The sequence below is a fragment of the Doryrhamphus excisus genome, chromosome 7 (genome assembly GCF_030265055.1).
Source record: "Doryrhamphus excisus isolate RoL2022-K1 chromosome 7, RoL_Dexc_1.0, whole genome shotgun sequence".
Classification (NCBI taxonomy): domain Eukaryota; kingdom Metazoa; phylum Chordata; class Actinopteri; order Syngnathiformes; family Syngnathidae; genus Doryrhamphus; species Doryrhamphus excisus.
In genome coordinates this window covers 721671-742684 of record NC_080472.1, presented here as the reverse complement: position 1 = coordinate 742684, position 21014 = coordinate 721671, and the positions used below count along the sequence as shown (strand labels likewise).

The window sequence follows — 21014 nt, the reverse complement described above, 5'->3', positions numbered from 1 at the left end:
ACACATTTATTTAAAAAATATATACATAATTTATTTATAATAATTTATTTTTTATTTTTTATAATATTATATATTTTTAATAATATTTTATATATATTTTATAATATTTATAATATTATTTATTTATAATTATTTATATTCATTCATTCATTTTCTACCGCTTTTCCTCACAAGGGTCGCAAGGGTGCTGGAGCCTATCCCAGCTGTCTTCGGGCGAGCCAGCCCATCACAGAGCACATATAGACAAACAACCATTCACACTCACATTCATCCCTGAAGTGACATCAGCAAAGTTCATCAAGACGGTGGTGATGTTGGCCACAAGGCTCAGTGCCAAATATCAAGCTAGCTAAAATTATGAAATAATTGTTATGAAAAAAGTCAAAAATTTGGGTTCGATGTCGTGCAAACATGAACCCGACAATTACGTACGGAATGTACCGACCATAAGTTACGTTGATTGAAATGCTACAAAGCTAGCGTTGTTGATGGTGAACACGCTCATTAGCATGTAGCCATCACAAACAGACATTCGTACCGACAACCGATGAAACGAATCCACAAATTCGGACACCCAAAAGAACCGAAACTGGAGCGACACTTACGTTGGCGTCCAGCAGATCCATGCTGTCTAGGCTCTTGCTGCGGTGAATGCGGCCTTTGATTCGACGCAAGGAAGGTTTCCCCTGGCTCATGGGCAGGGAGAGGGTGGACGTGGCAGGCATGGCCATGGCACCCGCACCCCCGGTAGCACCTATAGGCCCGTCCGAAGCGTCGGGAGCACCAGAGGGAGATGTCTCGCCATCTGACGGGGTTACCCTGCAGATAGAAGTCAGTGGGTTAGCCTGCAGGCAAATACAAGGTATGGAGCGTCTGATTGGCTTCCATTATGAGGTCATAGCGGTACGGTACGGTACGGTACACTACGGTACGGTACAGTAAGGGAGGGTTTGGTAAAATGATGAGATAGGAAAGTCATCACTATGAGATAAAAGGTTGAAGTTATGAGACGAAAAAGTTATCATTATGAGAAAAGAAGTCTAAATTATGAGATGAAAAAGTCATAATTATGAAATAAGAAATCAGAATTATGAGATAAAAATTCATTATGAGAAAAAAGGGAAAAAAAAATAAATTATAGAAAAAAATCAAAAGGTCATGATTATGAAAAAATCACAATTATGAAATAACTAGCCAAAATTATGAAATAAAAAGTCATTATGAAAAAAGTCAAAAATTTGAGATTTAATTATGAGATAGGAAATTGATAGTTTTTTGACAAAAACAAAAAAAATCAATTATGAGCTAAAAAAAATCTATTAAAAAATCTAAAAAAAAATCTAAATTATGAAATTATGAAAAATAATGAATACTTTGAGATGAATACTTAATTATGAGAAAAAAGTCTAAATTATGAGATAAAAAGTCATAATTATGAGATAGGAAGTCATAATTATGAGGTACAAAGTCAAAAGGTCATAATTATGACATCAAAAGGTCAAAATTATGACATTAAAAATCATATTTCTGAGATTAAAATCTATAAGAAACCAATTTTAATTTTCACATAAAAACTCATAATGATAATGACAATAAACATAATTCTGAAATAAAGTCAAAATTATGAGAAAAAGTCAAAAGGTCATAATTATGACATAAAAGGTCAAAATTATGAGATGAAAAATCATATTTCTGAGATTAAAAACTATTATAAATTTTTGTTTTTAATTTTGACACAAAAACTCATAATGATAATGATAAAAAAACATAATTCTGAAATAAAAAGTCAAAATTATGAGATAGGAACGTCATAATTATGAGAAAAAGTCAAAAGGTCATAATTATGACATCAAAAGGTCAAAATTATGAGATTAAAACTCATATTTCTGAGAATAAAAACTATTTTAAGAAACAAATTTTAATTTTGACATAAAAACTCATAATGATAATATTAAAAAAAACATAATTCTGAAATAAAAAGTCATAATTATGAGCCAAAAAGTCAAAGTGAAAGAGTGGGAGAGGATTCCTTTATAAAGTGGCCGGAAATGGCCCCCGGGCTGCACTTTGGACCCCCCCCTTGCTGTACATAATATATTTATTTATCATGAGTGATGCTGCCTTTTGTTGTCTTTTTTTTTTGGGTCATAAATCCATTTTCCCGTGCAGTGAAAGTCTTTCATTGCATGCGGTAGAAATAAACAGGAAGTCCCCAACCAGGGGCTGGAGTGCACTCAAGAGCGTGTCCCCCAGAAGCAACCTTTTTAGCGAAAACAACAAAGCTCAGCACGAAAATAGAGAAATAAAATCAAACATTGACGGCGGTGAAAAGCAGTTGATGAATTTTGCATGAGGCTTTCACCCAAAATAGAGCATCCCACCCTCCACCCAGCCCCCAAACCCCCACGTGCCCTGGATTAAACAGGTCAGTAGCAAACCTCATCAATTACGCAGAATCACAGAAATGTGTACATGTTACATAATTATGAGCTAAAATCGGAATTATGACATAAAAAGTCATAATTATGAGAGAAAAAGTCTAAATTATGAGATGAAAAGTCATAATTATGAAATAAGAAATCAGAATTATGAGATGAAGTCATAATAATGAAATAAGAAATCAGAATTATGAGATAAAAATTAATTATGAGAAAAAGAAAAAAATCACAAAAAAGTCATAATTGCGAGAAAAAAAATTCACAATTATGAGATAACTAGCCAAAATTATGAAATAAAAAGTTATTGTTATGAAAAAAGTCAAAAATTTGAGAAAAAGCCAAAAAGGTCATAATTATGAGATAGGAAAGTCATATTTTTTAGACAAAAAGAAAAAAAATCACAATTATGAGCTAAAAAAATCAAAATTATGACATACAAAGTCATAATTTTGAGATGAATACTCTAATATGAAAGAAAAAGTCTACATTCTGAGATAAAAAGTCATAATTATGAGAGAAAAAGTCTAAATTATGAGATGAAAAGTCATAATTATAAAATAAGAAATCAGAATTATGAGATGAAAAGTCATAATTTTGAAATAAGAAATCAGAATTATGAGATAAAAATTCATTATGAGAAAAAAGGAAAAAATTATAGAAAAAAATCAGGTCATGATGATGACCTATGATGACAGTCATAATTGCAAGAAAAATTATGAAATAAAAAGTCATTGTTATGAAAAAAAGTCAAAAATTTGAGATAAAAACTATTATAAGAAACAAATGTTAATTTTGACATAAAACTCATAATTATGAGATTTTAAAAAATCCAAATTTTGAAATAAAAAGTCAAAATTATGAGACAAAAAGACATAACTAGGAGATAGCAAAGTCATAATTTTGAGATGAAAAGTAAAAACAAAATCACCATTATGAGATAAGAAGTCCAAATTATGAGAAAAAATATTTTTAATTAATTAATAAAATTAAAAATTATTAATAATTAAAATTATGAGATTAAAAAGTCATTATTAAACATCAAAATTATAAGAAAAAGTCAAAAGGTCATAATTATGACATAAAAAGTCAAAATTATGAGATAAAAAAATCATAATTCTGAGATAAAAACTATTATACGAAACAGATTTAAATTTTGACATAAAAACTCATTATTATGAGATTAAAAAAAAATCTAAATTATGAAATAAAAAGTCAAAATTATGAGACAAAAAGCCAATTTGGTCATATTTTTTTAGACAAAAAGAAAAAATATCATAATTAGGACTGTTCCTGTCAAATAGCATCGGGATCGTGATTAAACGCTAAAGGATCCCGAGGTAAAAGTGATGAAATAGCGGGGGGTTTGGGGGGAGGGGGGTTGGGGTGGGGTGGTGGTTGGTCACCTGGGTTCATTGCTTTTAGCCGTATGAGCTAACGCACTTTATTATGACAGATGTTGGCACGGAGAGCACTTAGCACAACTGGAGGAGTTTAGCAGGGACTCCGGGGACAAGGCCGGTGGGGGGGGGTGTCGTCATTATAGGAGACACACACACACACAGCAAAGACGTGCGGTGGTTCCTCTCCTCTACACCCCCCCCATCCACCCACCCACTCCTTCCCCGGTGCATTGTGGTCTTTGTACAACCAGATTGACTTAAAGCAGGGCGATAAAAAAAGGCTTTCCATATATACTGGAAAAACAGCACACATATAAATATTATTTTTATACCGTATAAAACATCACACGTTTTTTCATATTACATACAATATTATATTACGAGATAAAAAGTCATAATTATGAGGTAGGACCATCATAATTACAAGATTAAAAACTCACCAATTTGAGATAAGAAGTCAAAATGATGAGGAAAAGTCAAAAGGTCATAATTATGAAATTATGAGATTAAAAAAAATCATAATTCTGAGAAAAAAACTATTATAAGAGACAAATTTAATTTTGACATAACTCAATTTTGAGATAAAAAACAAAATTATGAAATAAAAATTCAAAATTATGAGACAAAAAGTCATAAATAGGAGATAGGAAAATCATAATTGTGAAATAATAAGCAAAAAATATATATCACAATTATGAGATAAGAAGTCAAAATTATGAGATAAAAGGTCATGATGAGATTAAAAGTCAAAAGGTCATAATTATGACATAAAAGTCAAAATTATGAGATTTTAAAAATCATAATTAAGAGATAAAAACTATTATAAGAAACAAATTTTAATTTTGACATAAAGCCATAATACTATGAGAATACTATGAGAAATACTATGAGAAAAAGTCGAAATGATGAGGTTAAAAAAATCATAATTCTGAGATAAAAAAACTATTATAAGAAACAAATTTAATTTTGACATAACTAAATTTTTAGATAAAAAAAACAAAATGATAAAATAAAGTCAAAATTATGAGACAAAAAGTCATAATTAGGAAATAGGAAAGTCACAATTGTGAGATAAAAAGCAAAAAAAAAAATCACAATTATGAGATAAGAAGTCAAAATTATGAGATAAAAGGCCATTATGAAATTAAAAGTCAAAAGGTCATAATTATGACATAAAAGTCAAAATTATGAGATTTTAAAAATCATAATTAAGAGATAAAAACTATTATAAGAAACAAATTTTAATTTTGACATAAAGCCATAATTACATAAATTTAGAAAGACATAAATTTAGACAAAAAGCCATAATTAGTAGATAGGAAAGTCATAATTGTGAAAAAAATCAAAATTATGAGAAAAAGTCAAAAGGTCATAATTATGACATAAAAAGTCAAAATTATGAGATTAAAAAAATCATAATTCTGAGATGAAAACCATTATAAAAAACACATTTTAAAGGATCATTATTCACGACTCGGCTTGCATGGCGGAGTTCCGAGACCAAAACCCATTGAAACCCAGCCTACAGCATTCCCGAGGAATGGAGTGAATGACACCGGAAGCCCATCAGAGACTCCGAGTCCATCAGAGTCGGAGCAGCAATGACTTTTGGAATCTGCGAGTCACGCGTTCTTGACCTGTGGTGACTCATGGCTGACACCGTGGATCACGGCGAGATGACAGGAGGAAATACATCAAACGCAGAAGGACACAGCGGGGGGGCTCCACTTGTGTGTGTGTGTGTGTGTGTGACGGACATGACATTTATTATTTCATTTCTTGTCCTCTGAAAAAGAGGGGGGGGGGGCAGGGGAGCAACTTTTAGGACTTTTTCAGCTGTCTTCGAGCGTAATCTTAGTTAGAATCTGACTTTTTTCTCTTCATATTTTGACTTTATTATTGTAAAAAAATATAGATTTTTAATTTTTTTTAATTTTTTTAAAAAATTTTTTAATTTTTTTTAATTTTTTTAAATTTTTTGAATTCTTTGAATTCTTTGAATTCTTTGAATGTTGTTATAATATTATGATTTTATTCCGATAATATTCAGGCTTTGATTCCATAATGTCAATGTTTTTTTTCCCTCTATTTGTAAAAAATAAAAAATAAAATTTCTTCTTTATTCTCGATATTTTGACTTTATTCTTGTAACAATATCACTTTGTCCATAACCTAATTTTCCAAACAATTTTCTCATATTATGATTTTGAGAACAAAATATTTTTTCTTTAATAATTTTCTTTAATAATTAAATTATTTTTTCAAACTAAATACATTTTTTTATGTTCATATTGTGATGTATTTTTGTAAAATTACTACATATTTTTGTTGTTGTTTTTAAATCATGTTTTTAGAAAGTGCCACGGGCCAATCAAAAATTAATTATAGGCCGCAAGTGGTCCCAGGGCCGCATATTGGACACCCCATTTCTTGTCCTCTGAAAAAGAGGGGGGGGGGGGGGGGCAGGGGAGCAACTTTTAGGACTTATAAAAAAACATTTTTTCAGCTGTCTTTGGGCGTAATCTGATTTTTTTTCTCTTCATATTTTGACTTTATTATTGTAAAAAAAATTGTATTCACACAGTTATTAAATGTAAATGTTGTTGTTGTAATATTATGATTTTATTCCGATAATATTCAGGCTTTAATTCCATAATGTCAACGGTTTTTTTTTTCTCTTTTTGTAAAAAATATTTTCAAACAAATTTTCTTCTTCATTCTCAATATTTTGACTTTATTCTTGTAACAATATCACTTTTTCCATAACCATAATTTTCCAAACAATTTTCTCATATTATGATTTTGAGAACAAAATATTTTTTCTTTAATAATTTAATTATTTTTTTAAATTAATTTAATTAAATTTTTTATGTTCATATTATGATTTTTTGGTAAAATTACTACATATTTGTTGTTTTTAAATCATATTTTTAGAAAATGCCACGGGCCAATCAAAAATTAATTATAGGTCGCAAAAAACAATTTTCTCATATTATGATTTTTAGAATACAATATTTTTTCTTTAATATTTCAACTTGATGCTAAAATGACGTTCTTACTTACTATATTATGACTTTATTTTTCATTTTTTTCATATTACATTTTTTATGTTCATATTGTGAATTTATTTTTTGTAAAATTACTACATATTTTTTTGTTGTTTTTAAATCATATTTTTAGAAAGTGCCACGGGCCAATCAAAAATTAATTATAGGCCGCAAGTGGTCCCCGGGCCGCATATTGGTCACCGCTGTACTGCACTATGTACCGCACTACTACCGTTTCTATGTACAATACAATACGATAATTAAATTTTCTTCTTCTTTATTCTCAATATTTTGACTTTATTTTTGTAACTTTATCCATAATCGAATTTTCCAAAACTTGCAGCTTTATTTTGTTAAATTTTTCTCATATTATGACTTTTGAAAACAAAATATTTTTTTAATATTTCAACTTGATGCTAAAATTGTTTTTACTATATTATGACATTATTTTTCACAATTATTTTTTTTCATATTACATTTTTTATGTTCATATTGTGAATTTATTTTTGTAAAATTACTACATATTTTTTGTTGTTTTTAAATCATATTTTTAGAAAGTGCCACGGGCCAATCAAAAATTAATTATAGGCCGCAAGTGGTCCCCGGGCCGCATATTGGTCACCGCTGTACCGCACAGTGTTTCTATGTACAATACAATACGATAATTAAATTTTCTTCTTCTTCTTTATTCTCGATATTTTGACTTTATTTTTGTAACAATATCATTTTATCCATAATCGAATTTTCCAAAACTTGAAGCTTTATTTTGTTAAAATTTTCTCATATTATGACTTTTGAAAATAAAATATTTTTTTAATATTTCAACTTGATGCTAAAATTGTTTTTACTATTTTATGACATTATTTTTCATAGAATTATTATTTTTTTCTAACTAAATTAATTTTTTTATGTTCATATTGTGAATGTATTTTGGTAAAATTACTACATATTTTTTTGCTGCTTCTAAATCATATTTTTAGAATGTGCCACGGGTTAATCGAAAATGAATTATAGGCCGCAAGTGGTCCCCGGGCCGCATATTGGACACCGCTGTACCACACAGTGTTTCTATGTATAAAATTTGGATAACGATCAAGACAGAAATAAGTAGGCCGAAGGAAGATGGAGTTTTTTTTTTTGGGGGGGGGGGGGGGGGGGGGGGGGGGTCAGCAAGGCTGTCCCTATCAAGCAGGATGTGTCATGCTTCTCTCATCGCCCCCCTTGTCCCCTGCTGTGGGAGGGGGGGCCCCTTAGCAGGATGATGCATGTCCAACGTCCGCCATCACCGGGGGCCGAAGAGTCAGACATTACGGAGCACTCGGAGCACTCGGAGCCCCCCCACCCACGGACAGTGTCCCTCTGTCCTTTGTCTCTTTGCATTATGCGTCTCCTCCTCGCGCCTCCTTGTCTCCTTATTTTGCCTTCTAGCCGCTTGTTCCCTCATGTTTTATTCACCTGACTCCTTTTGTCACATCTGGCTTCTTTTCATGCTGCAACTTTTGCTTTGGACTTGGTGAGGGTATCAAACTTTGGGGACTTTGGACTTTTCACCATTTGAAAATATTGAAGAAATAATAAGTTCATATAATAAGTTGGAATCAACATTATTTTTGGAAAACAAACATAGATCATTTTAGTAGCAGAGAGTTGAAATATTTGGAATTGGAGGTAGCAGATATGCAGGATGCTGAGGTTCTCAGTGGGAGTGACCAGGATGGATAGGATCAGGAAGGAGTACATCAGAGGGACATAAGATTTTGATGTTGTACGTCATAATTACGACTTTTTATTTCATAATTTTTTATTTTTTTATCTCATAATTATGAGTTATGTCAAAATAAAAATGTGTTTCTTATAAATTTTTATCTCAGAATTATATTTTTAATCTAATAATTTTGACTTTTTATGTCATAATTGTGACCTTTTGACTTATATTGAATAAATCCTTCATCCATAATGCGGTTAATTTAAAAAATAAATTACTTGTATGTAATGTAATAAAATTATGATTTAATTAAAAATTTTAAAGTAATAAACACATACCACAAACAATCAAAAATAACATTAAAATATATAATTAATTCAAATATTAGTATCTCAAAATAAATATTTCAGATTATTATAATATGACAAAATATTTTAATATAATTAATTTACATCAAAAATGTGGAGAAGTGTGGCGCACCTAAGTCAAAGTAAATATTTAAAATATCTGTATTTAATGAATAAAATAAAGATACAATTAAATATTACATTGAAATAATATTAAACAAGTATATAATTATAAATAATCAGAAAATTACATTTAAATATTTTTTGCATTATTTTTTTAAATATAAATATATTGAATAAATCCTTTGGGTGATTAAAACAATCATGCAAAAGCGCGACTTGCTGTAAAATCTGTCAATTGTTTCGAAGACCTGGAGGTATTTTTAGCTCAAAGACAAGAGTTGCAAGTCTAAAGTTAGCCTTAACGTCCAACTTAACGACCACTTAAAACACCGACACCTCGAAAATATCACATACACAACAACATATTTGGGTGGGATGCTCCGGAAAGGGCGAGCCACGAGTCATTAAAACCTCGTTAATCTGTTCCCTTTGGTGGCATAAAGCATTTGAGAGGAGATTACAAGCGTTCTGCCAAAGTAAGAAGATGGAACAAACACGGAAGGCAAACCCAACCCCGACGTGAGGCTGACACTTTAGGCTGCACCGCCTCCATGCCGCCTCCATCATGGTCGAGTCTTCCCTTAAAAGACATGTCTTCTTGTTTTTTTTTCTTTTCTTTTGAAGTTAGCATGGTTAGCGTGCAGACCTCACAGCTAGGAAACCAGGGTTCAATTCCACCCTCAGTCGGCCATCTCTGTGTGGAGTTTGCACGTTAAATTACACGGTAAATTAGCTATAATGCTAACAGTTAGCATGCTAGCACCTAGTAAGTTAGCACTAAGCACGAAAAAAAAAAACGGCAAGGCGGTCCCATAGTGTCCCAACATAACGACACACAGTATATATACTGTATTTTAATGAAGAAAAAAAAATGTTAACCGTTAGCATGCTAGCACCTTGTAAGTTATCACTAAGTACTAAAAATGCCAAGGCAGTTCTGTAGTGTCCCTACATTATGACATGTATTTATTTGCATTTACACATGGGTAAATGAGCCATAATGCTAACAGTTAGCATGCTAGCACCTACTAAGTTAGCACTAAGTACCAAAAACGGCAAGGCAGTCCCATAGTGTCCCAACATCACGACACATAGTATATGTACTGTATTTTAATGAAGAAAAAAAAATGTTAACCGTTAGCATGCTAGCACCTTGTAAGTTACCACTAAGTATTAAAAATGCCAAGGCAGTTCTGTAGTGTCCCTACATTATGACATGTATTTATTTGCATTTACACATGGGTAAATGAGCCATAATGCTAACAGTTAGCATGCTAGCACCTAGTAAGTTAGCACTAAGTACGAAAAAAAAACGGCAAGGCAGTCCCATAGTGTCCCAACATCACGACACACAGTATATGTACTGTATTTTAATGAAGAAAAAAAATGTTAACCGTTAGCATGCTAGCACCTTGTAAGTTACCACTAAGTACTAAAAATGCCAAGGCAGTTCTGTAGTGTCCCTACATTATGACATGTATTTATTTGCATTTACACATGGGTAAATGAGCCATAATGCTAACAGTTAGCATGCTAGCACCTAGTAAGTTAGCACTAAGTACGAAAAAAAAACGGCAAGGCAGTCCCATAGTGTCCCAACATCACGACACACAGTATATGTACTGTATTTTAATGAAGAAAAAAAATGTTAACCGTTAGCATGCTAGCACCTTGTAAGTTACCACTAAGTACTAAAAATGCCAAGGCAGTTCTGTAGTGCCCCTACATCATGACGTGTATTTATTTGCATTCAGACATGGGTAAATTAGCTACAATGCTAACAGTTAACATGCTAGCACCTAGTAAGTTAGCACTAAGTACCAAACATGGCAAGGCAGTCCCATAGTCACACCTAACGGCACAGACGGTGTACAAATGGCAAATTGTCTACTTGTGGTTGGGGCTGACTGAAACCAAAGCGGACTCAAACCAAGGCAAGTTTTCCCATAGACAATAATGCAAATTCAATTAATTTAAAAAAAAATAACAACTTGACTTACAGTTACGATTAAAACTGCGTAACAGCAGTCAAGTTGTTATTAAAAAAAATAAAAAAAATGAATTTGCATTATTGTCTATGGGAAAACTTGCCTTGGTTTGAGTCCGCTTTGGTTTCAGTCAGCCCCAACCACAAGTAGACAATTGACTGTAATTAGTTGAAGACTATAGAAAATAGTAATTAGCTGGTTGGCGTCTCTGTTAGCTGTCTGCAGCGCTTCCTAACGCGGGCGTATCCTCTCCAATCATGGGCCAGATGGCTCGTCTCGCCCCCCCCCCACCCACCCCACTTAGAGTGACAGCTCTGCCTGGTGTTCCCGGTCCACCTGCTTAATGATGCATAACGCCGGCGTCCCGTCTTCCCCGCAAACGCACGTGCACACAAAGCTGCCCTCTCATTTGCTTTAAGAGAGACAGAACACACACATAAACTGACCCCCCCGAGCCCCCCCACACACACAGAAGCCATGAAGCGTAATGCCACACAAAGTGACAATGATGCTTATTAGTTACCTCAGCAGGAGTCGGAGTCTGGGGCCCGCCTGTCATGATGGTGCAAAAAAAAAAAAAAAACAAAGTGCAAAAATGTCGTCAGCCTCCATCTGTCCCGTTAGATCACCGCTTCGTGTTTTGCTGATTCATGCCGTGAAGAAGGAAATAAGGAATAATGCTGATACACGTCTATGGCAGGTTATTGATTATGTTATAATGCATTACATTAGTACATATAGTACTAATGTAAAGGCCACACAGTTCGAATCTACAGCTTCCATTCTTTCGGGCATTTTTGATGATTTTGACAGATTTTTTTTAAAAGGCACATGGAATATTGTGAATGGATTTTCACTTCCTGGTTGCTGTGCAGCGTTTATGGCAACGGGAAAGTTGCAAATTTTGTAAAGTGTCAAGTTTTGGAACTTCATGACTTTTTGTCTTGTAAATTCAGGACTTTTTTTTCCCTTGTAAATTCATGACTTTTGTCTTGTAAATTCATGAATTTGTTCCTTGTAAATTCACAACTTTTTGTCTTGTAAATTCAGGAATTTTGTCCTTGTAAATTCATGACTATTTGTCTTGTAAATTCATGACTTTTTGTCTTGTATATTCATGACTTTTTGTCTTGTATATTCATGACTTTTCCTGTAAATTCATGACTTTTTATGTGTAAATTCATGATTTTTTTTCTTGTAAATTCATGACTTTGTCTTGTAAATTCATGACTTTTTCCCTTGTAAATTCATGACTTTTTTCCTTTTGTAAATTCATGACTTTTTTTCCCTTGTAAATTCATGACTTTTTCCGTGTAAATTCATGACTTTTTCCCTTGTAAATTCATGACTTTTTATCTTATAAATTCATGACTTTTTCCGTGTAAATTCATGACTTTTCGTCCTTGTAAATTCATGACTTTTTCCGTGTAAATTCATGACTTTTTCCCTTGTAAATTCCTGACTTTTCGTCCTTGTAAATTCCTGACTTTTCGTCCTTGTAAATTTCTGACTTTTTGCCTTGTAAATTCATGACTTTTTGCCTTGTAAATTCATGACTTTTTGCCTTGTAAATTCATGACTTTTTGCCTTGTAAATTCATGACTTTTTGTCTTGTAAATTCATGACTTTTTGTCTTGTAAATTCATTACATTTTTTTGTAAATTGATGATTTTTTTCCCTTGTAAATTCATGACTTTTTATCTTATAAATTCATGACTTTTTCATCTTGTAAATTCATGACTTTTTATCTTATAAATTCATGACTTTTTCATCTTGTAAATTCATGACTTTTTCCTTGTAAATTCATGACTTTTTTCCTTGTAAATTCATGACTTTTTTCCTTGTAAATTCATGACTTTTTTCCTTGTAAATTTATGACTTTTTTCCTTGTAAATTCATGACTTTTTGTCTTGTAAATTCCTGACTTTTTCTTGTAAATTAATGACTTTATTCTCGAAATCAGATTTCTTCCCCAATTTGGCCTGAATACGACATCGTACTTTTTACATAGCTTGTTAAATTCTATTTTTAGAATCTGCCGCGGGCCGCAAATAGCCCCCAGACCGCACTTTGGGCACCACTAGACTTGGTTCTATCGGTGTAACAATAACGACTGTACATAGTTATACATTATAGTCATATAGTTATAATGACAAGCTACATTCACACACAGTCCCATTATAATGTGTTTATGGGTGATTATGCATAAATGGAACCACATCTTTCATACAGTCAATATCATTCCATGGATTCTGAGTGCCCCCAAAAAAGGAGACAGGAATACTGTGGAATCGGTGTGAAAAAGCGTCATGGTTTCCATGCTTAAATGAAGGGTAGAAACATCTCTATGTTCACGGTGAATAAAGATGGCATGCCAGCGAGCGCAGGCGGGCAAAGGCGCACCATAGATCAGCTTCTCTTGGTTAAAGTGGCTGTCGGAGGCAATACAGTAATCCACTTTTAATGGCCGTGGCCCCTTCCCCCACCCTGATGTGATGGCCACAGACATAACATCGCGCCGCTCTTAAAAGGGAAGGAGCGTCAAAACCGAGTCACCGCCACGTTCCTTTGCATCCCATTCGACAGCAGTCGCATGAGCTAAGGAGTGAAATCGAATCCTTGCCCCCCCCCCGCTTGTGTGACTAAGTCGGGTGTGTTACTCCAGGCGATGGCGTGCAGAGCGAGCGTGACGCTGGGTGAGATGTATTGCTGTGGTTTGTTCAACATGGAGTCACACCTAACGGCACAGACGGTGTACAAATTGTCTACTTGTTGTTGGGGCTGACTGAAACCAAAGCGGACTCAAACCAAGGCAAGTTTTCCCATAGACAATAATGTAAATTCAATTAATCCGTCCGTCCCAGACACCCAAAAAATGTTTTAATAAAATTATGCAAAAATAATTGTGGGGAAAATACATTTAGGAGGCTGCACGTTGGTCAAGTGGTTAGCGCGCAGGCCTCACAACTAGGAGACCCGAGTTCGATTACACCTTCGGCCATCTCTGTGTGGAGTTTGCACGTTAAATTAAATGGTAAATTAGCAATAATGCTAACAGTTAGCATGCTAGCACCTAGTAAGTTAGCACTAAGTACCAAAAACGGCAAGGCAGTCCCAGTCACACCTAACGGCACAGACGGTGTACAAATTGTGCAAATTGTCTACTTGTTGTTGGGGCTGACTGAAACCAAAGCGGACTCAAACCAAGGCAAGTTTTCCCATAGACAATAATGTAAATTCAATTAATCCGTCCGTCCCAGACACCCAAAAATGTTTTAATAAAATCATGCAAAAATAATTGTGGGGAAAATACATTTAGGAGGCTGCACGTTGGACAAGTGGTTAGCGCGCAGGTCTCACAGCTAGGAGACCCGAGTTCGATTACACCCTCGGCCATCTCTGTGTGGAGTTTGCACATTAAACGGTAAATTAGCTATAATGCTAACAGTTAGCATGCTAGCACCTAGTAAGTTAGCACTAAGTACCAAAAACGGCAAGGCAGTCCCATAGTCACACCTAATGGCACAGACGGTATACAAATGGCAAATTGTCTACTTGGGGCTGACTGAAACCAAAGCGGACTCAAACCAAGGCAAGTTTTCCCATAGACCAGGGGTCGGCAACCTTTACTATCAAAAGAGCCATTTTACTCCCTCGCTCACTGAAGAAAAATAGAATGGAGCCTCGAAACATAATTTAACAGCAGAATATAGGGGCTGCATAGCGGTCGAGTGGGTAGCACGCAGACCTCACAGTGAGGAGACCCGAGTTCAATCCCACCCTCGGCCATCTCTGTGTGGAGTTTGCATGTTCTCCATGTGCAAGAAATGTGTAGCAACATGCTCACATCCAGAGCAAATTGCGAGTCTCCCAAGATTTTGATTGACTGCCAGATTTGGAGGGAATTTTGGGGTATCAAAGTAGTTCAGAGTTGATCAAGTACTCTTGCTAGTATATGGCCTCACAGAAAGTCAGATTTATTTCAAAAGTCATTACAAAGATGCATATTTTCCTCATTCGGGTGTTAAAACAAATATTTGAGCATTGCAAAGGGAGCCACAACAAAGAGGCTGAAGAGCCACATGCGGCTCTGGAGCCGTAGGTTGCTGACCCCTGCCATAGACAATAATGTAAATTCAATTAATCCGTCCATCCCAGACACCCAAAAATGTTTTAATAAAATTATGCAAAAATAATTGGAGTTTGCACGTTAAATTAAATGGTAAATTAGCTATAATGCTAACAGTTAGCATGCTAGCACCTAGTAAGTTAGCACTAAGTACCAAAAACAGCAAAGCAGTCCCATAGTGTCCCAACATCACGACACACAGTATGTATACTGTATTTTAATGAAAAAAAAATGTTAACCGTTAGCATGCTAGCACCTTGTAAGTTACCACTAAGTACTAAAAATGCCAAGGCAGTTGTGTAGTGCCCCTACATCATGACGTGTATTTATTTGCATTTAGACATGGGTAAATTAGCTACAATGCTAACAGTTAGCATGCTAGCACATAAGGTACCATGAAGGTGAGATGTATTGCTGTGGTTTGGACTGCGTACAAATGGCAAATTGTCTACTTGTGGTTGGGGCTGACTGAAACCAAAGCGGACTCAAACCAAGGCAAGTTTTCCCATAGACAATAAAGTAAATTCAATTAATCCGTCCCAGACACCCAAAAATGTTTTAATAAAATTATGCAAAAATAATTGTGGGGAAAATACATTTAGGAGGCTGCACAGTGGTCAAGTGGTTAGCGTGCAGGCCTGTATTAATACGTTTTTATGAATTATGACCAACCTGTGGTGTTTTTTTCCTGTGGGAAAAAAACAAAAAAAATTCAAAAAACATTATTTTTAATTAAAACAAATTAAAATTAATTAATTATTGAAATTTATTAATTATTAAAATTAAAAAATATAATTAAAAAATATATCCGAATGGAAGGTTTCTGGAGGAATGATATATAAATTACACGTCTGTCACCACGTCAAACCAACAAGGCTCCAAATAAAGATAGCTTTGTATTTTTCCCGATTACATCCCACATCCCGCATACAGCATCCGTGCATCCGACAAGCCGTCAATCACTTCCAGGTGAGATGTTTTGTTTGTCGCCTGTGACATTTTTAAACATGATCACAGTCACAAAATGAGAGGATGGCCACGTTACAGCGCATATGCCAAATTGGAGGACGGGGTGGGGGTGTGGGGGGGGGGGGGGGCATTCTATTTCTGTTTCCACAGAATCAGCTGTATGGAGATGAAAGGGAAAAAAAGGGTGGGGGGGGGACAGGAGAGCGATTTGCAACAGACATGCTCTCCTCTGTTTGCATTGTTATTGAAGTCTGTTGTTTCACTAAATGTGTCTTGATGCCTGCTAGAGCTGCAATAATTAATCCAAGCAAAAATTAATCCAATCGCCGATTCATCAACAACTATTTTTGGTGTTGGATTCATCAATTTTGGATTCCAAAAAGTCTCTGAAATGTAATTTTTTTTTTTTTTATTTCCTTCGTCATCCATGAAAGCAGACCTATTTTGTCTTAACGTGGCGAACCCATGATTCGATTAATCAAAACAAGAGTCAGATTAATTTCTCCGGGTACTCCGGTTTCCTCCCACATTCCAAAAAAAAAACATGCTAGGTTACTTAGCGACTCCAAATTGTCCATAGGTATGAATGTGAGTGTGAATGGTTGTTTGCCTATATGTGCCCTGTGATTGGCTGCCTCGCCCGAAGACAGCTGGGATAGGCTCCAGCAACCCCCCCCCCCCCGCGACCCTCATGAGGATAAGCGATACAAAGAGAATGAATGAATGAATGAATGAATGAATGAATGAATGAAACTCCTCCCATCACATGAGGAAGTGGTCAAATTTTGGCTTCTTAAGTTCAGAATAAATAAATTGAGGCTAACTGGTTAGCTCACTAGTTTGTTAGCTGACAGCCGTCTTGAGTCTGTGCAGCACAGGAGTTGCGCAATAATCGTTATAAACAATGAAAAATAGGAGTGTAAAGGTGACTATGGGGGTGTTATTTCATGTCTACCGGGCTCTAATAATGTTAAAAAGCCTATTTGGAAAGCAGTTCCATTTATTGTGATAAAATGATGTTTTTGACTGTTTGTTTGTTAATTAAATTAACCTGAAAAGGCATGAATGGATTTGGATGAAATTGTCAGGAATTGTTAGAAACCGGATATTGAAGAACTGATTGAATTTTGCGGGTGATCTCCAACCCGTCCAGATCCAGGAATTCCATTAAAATGACTTGTTTGGAATCAAACCCGGGTCTCCTAGCTGTGTGCCTGTGCGCGAACCACTCTCCGACGTGCAGCCCTCAGTAGTGTTGGTTTTTAACCAAAAAAATGTGTTAACAGGGGCGGATGTTAACCAAGGTTAGCACGCAGCCCTCAGTGTTGGTTGTTAACCAAGGTTAGCATGTTTTTTTTTGGTTAACTTTGAAAATTTAGGCAAGAATTTTGTGTCGCATGCACGGGGGGGAGAACATGCAAACTCCACACAAAGATGGCCGAGGGTAGAATCGAACTCGGGGCTCCTAGCTGTGTGGCCTGCACACAAACCACTTTCACGCCATGCAGCCCTCAATAGTGTTGGTTATTAACCAAAAACGTGTTAACTGGGGCGGATGTTAACCAAAGTAAGCATGTTTTTTTGGTTAACTTTGAAAATTTAGGCAAGAATTTTGTCTCGGTACACCCATGACTGATCGCCAGCCAATCACAGGGCACATATAGACAAAAAGGGCGGCACGGCGGACGAGTGGTTAGCGCGCAGACCTCACAGCTAGGAGACCAAGGTTCAATTCCAGCCTCGGCCATCTCTGTGTGGAGTTTGCATGTTCTCCACCGTGCATGCGTGGGTTTTCTCCGGGTACTCCGGTTTCCTCCCACATTCCAAAAAAAACATGCTAGGTTAATTAGCGACTCCAAATTGTCCATAGGTATGAATGTGAGTGTGAATGGTTGTTTGTCTATATGTGCCCTGTGATTGGCTGGCCACCAGTCCAGGGTGTACCTTGCCTCTCGCCCAAAAGACAGCTGGGATAGGCTCCAGCACCCCCCCCCCCCGCGACCCTTGTGAGGAAAAAGCGGTAGAAAATGAATATCTATTGGGTGTTAAGTTGCTGTGTGATGAATTTAGTTTTCTTTTGCAAGATGACACCGTGAGTCAGACTATTATATTATTATACTTTTACATATAAAAGGTATGATTGTGAGTGTGAATGGTTGTTTGTCTATATGTGCCCTGTGATTGGCTGGCCACCAGCCCAGGGTGACAGTGGGGGGGGCAGTGAAGCGCTATAAAACGAGGGAGACGCCCGTATAGTTGATTGTTGTTTATGTGTCATTAAATCAGACAACTGGTCAAATGGAGTGGAAAATCCTACACACGCATCATGACGGCAAGACTCCCACATACACAGGAAGTATCTTGAATAAGTAAATACATCGGTGGGGTAGGTGGGTGGGGGGGTGGGGGGGGGGGGGGGGGTTAAAATCACAACCAAATATTAAAGAAACCAGCAAAAAGGATGCCTTGCCTCTGCATCGGTCACTTGATGCATGTGCTTAAACTCATGCATGATGCTAACAAACATGCAAAGAGAGCCATGCACGGCTGCACAGCAAGACGCACACACACACACACACACACACACACACACACTTCCGGCGGTAAAGCAAGTAGGGAGCGGACTTCAACAACAACAACAACTTGGAAGCTTTTTTTTTCCCGTGAGCACCAACCCCGACGCTTAAAGAGGCTCAATTTGAAAGCTATTTTCACCACACGCACCTTCCACCAGCCGCCCCCCCACTCCCACTCCCACTTACCACAGCTGTCTCTTGGTGGGTAGGCAGTCTTTGTTGGAGGCTGTCACTCCCATAGCCATCTGCATCACCGTGATGTATTTCTGGTACTTCATCTTCAGTGGGGGTGGGTGGGGGGGGGGGGCTCCTTGGACCGCTACTTCGAGGAATCGGCGAGCGTGCGTGCAAATGGCTCCGAAAGGGGTCCCCCTGACATCCGCCGCCGCGCGTCCGCTGGCATCAACAGCAGCGCCATTTCCAGGGGGAGAGGTCCCCGGGGAGTCGAAGGAACGGTAGCACGCCGCCGCCGCCACCCTGCATGTCTGCGCGTTGCCTCTCTAATCCCATTAGAGCTCAGAATAGATTGGCTAATCCGTTCAATTTTGGGCTCATTGTTGTGGTTCACTCTGGAGCGGCCACTTGTTTTGTCTTTCTCCGACCTCTGTTGTTTTGTTTTGGTTTGTTTGATTCCCCCCGCCCTCCTCTCCAAAGAGTGAGGAGAGAAGAGTCAGAGAGGATGCAACGGCGGCGGCAGCATCCACGCGTCTGTGAGGTAGGAAGAGGAGTGCGCTCAAAGAGGAAGAGGAGGAGGAGCGGGAGGGAGGGATGTAATGGCTTAGGAGAGGGGGGGTGAAAACCTACTACAGTACCACTGACAGAGAAATCTCAACAATGGAGACGTTTAACGATGTTATCCAGGTTCAGAAAGAAAAGGGACCAGTGGACTAAAATTAAAAATAAAATTAATATTTTCTTAAACATAAAAAAAATGTCTTGTGGTTTATGTTAATTAAGTAAGATGGCTATTTTTTTTTTTAAGACAAAAAGTGTTGAGGCAGTTCTATAGTGTCGCTACATCATAACATGTATGTATTTACATTTAGACACGGGTAAATTAGCTATAATGCTAACAGTTAGCATGCTAGCACCTAGTACGTTAGCGCCGGGTAGACCCCAGACTGGTGGCCAGTCAATCACAGGACACATATAGAAAAAATGCTTTTCCTCACGAGGGTCGCGGGGGTGCTGGAGCCTATCCCAGCTGTCTTTTTGGGCGAGAGGCGGGGTACACCCTGGACTGGTGTCCACCCAATCACAGGGCACATATAGACAAACAACCATTCACACTCACATTCATACCTATGGACAATTTGGAGTCGCTAATTAACCTAGCATGTTTTTTTTTGGAATGTGGGAGGAAACCGGAGTACCCGGAAAAAACCCACGCATGCACGGGGAGATCATGCCCAAGGGTGGAATCAAACCTGGGTTATTATAACTAATTTACCTGGCTAGACACGGGTAAATTAGTTATAATGCTAACAGTTAGCATGCTAGCACCTAGTACGTTAGCATTTTATGGACAATTTGGAGTTGCTAATTAACCTAGCATGTTTTTGGAATGTGGGAGGAAACCAGAGTACCCAGAAAAAACCCCACGCATGCACGGGTGGAATCAAACCCGGGTCTCCTAGCTGTGTGGCCTGTACGCGAACCACTCTCCGCCGTGCAGCCCTCAGTAGTGTTGGTTTTTAACCAAAAAAAACGTGTTAACAGGGGCGGATGTTAACCAAGGTTAGCATGCAGCCCTCAGTGTTGGTTGTATAAAGGCATATCTTAATCTTAACCAAAAAAACCTGTTAACCGGGGCGGATGTTAAGGTTAGCATGTTTTTTTTTTTTTTAAGGTTAAGGTTTAAGGTTAATTAGCGACTCCAAATTGTCCATAGGTATGAATGTGAGTGTGAATGGTTGTTTGTCTATATGTGCCCTGTGATTGGCTGGCTCGCCCGAAGACAGCTGGGATAGGCTCCAGCACCCCCCCCGTGACCATCGTGAGAATAAGCGGTAGAAAATGAATGAATAAAGAATTTATGATTGAATTTTGCGGGTGATCCCCAACCCGTCCAGATCCAGGAATTCCATTAAAATGACTTGTTTGGAATCAAACCCGGGTCTCCTAGCTGTGTGCCTGTGCGCGAACCACTCTCCGACGTGCAGCCCTCAGTAGTGTTGTTTTTTACTCCAAATTGTCCATAGGTATGAATGTGAGTGTGAATGGTTGTTTGTCTATATGTGCCCTGTGATTGGCTGACTCGCCTGAAGACAGCTGGGATAGGCTCCAGCACCC

The 21014-nt window shown here is 36.8% G+C and overlaps 1 protein-coding gene across 7 annotated transcripts in view; it reads right to left on the bottom strand.

The window, feature by feature from the left end:
- The window catches only part of tjp1a (tight junction protein 1a), a 127511-nt gene extending 108085 nt beyond the window's left edge, over positions 1–19426 (bottom strand). For all 7 annotated transcript variants that reach the window (XM_058078741.1, XM_058078744.1, XM_058078745.1 and 4 more), the window contains exons 1-2: positions 18909–19426; positions 606–819 (exon numbers count right to left, since the gene is read on the bottom strand). In XM_058078741.1, the coding sequence (XP_057934724.1) occupies positions 606–819; positions 18909–19000 (306 nt within the window). In that variant the 5' untranslated portion in view covers positions 19001–19426. The remainder of the gene's footprint in view (positions 1–605; positions 820–18908) is intronic.
- Between the last annotated feature and the right edge of the window lie 1588 nt (positions 19427–21014).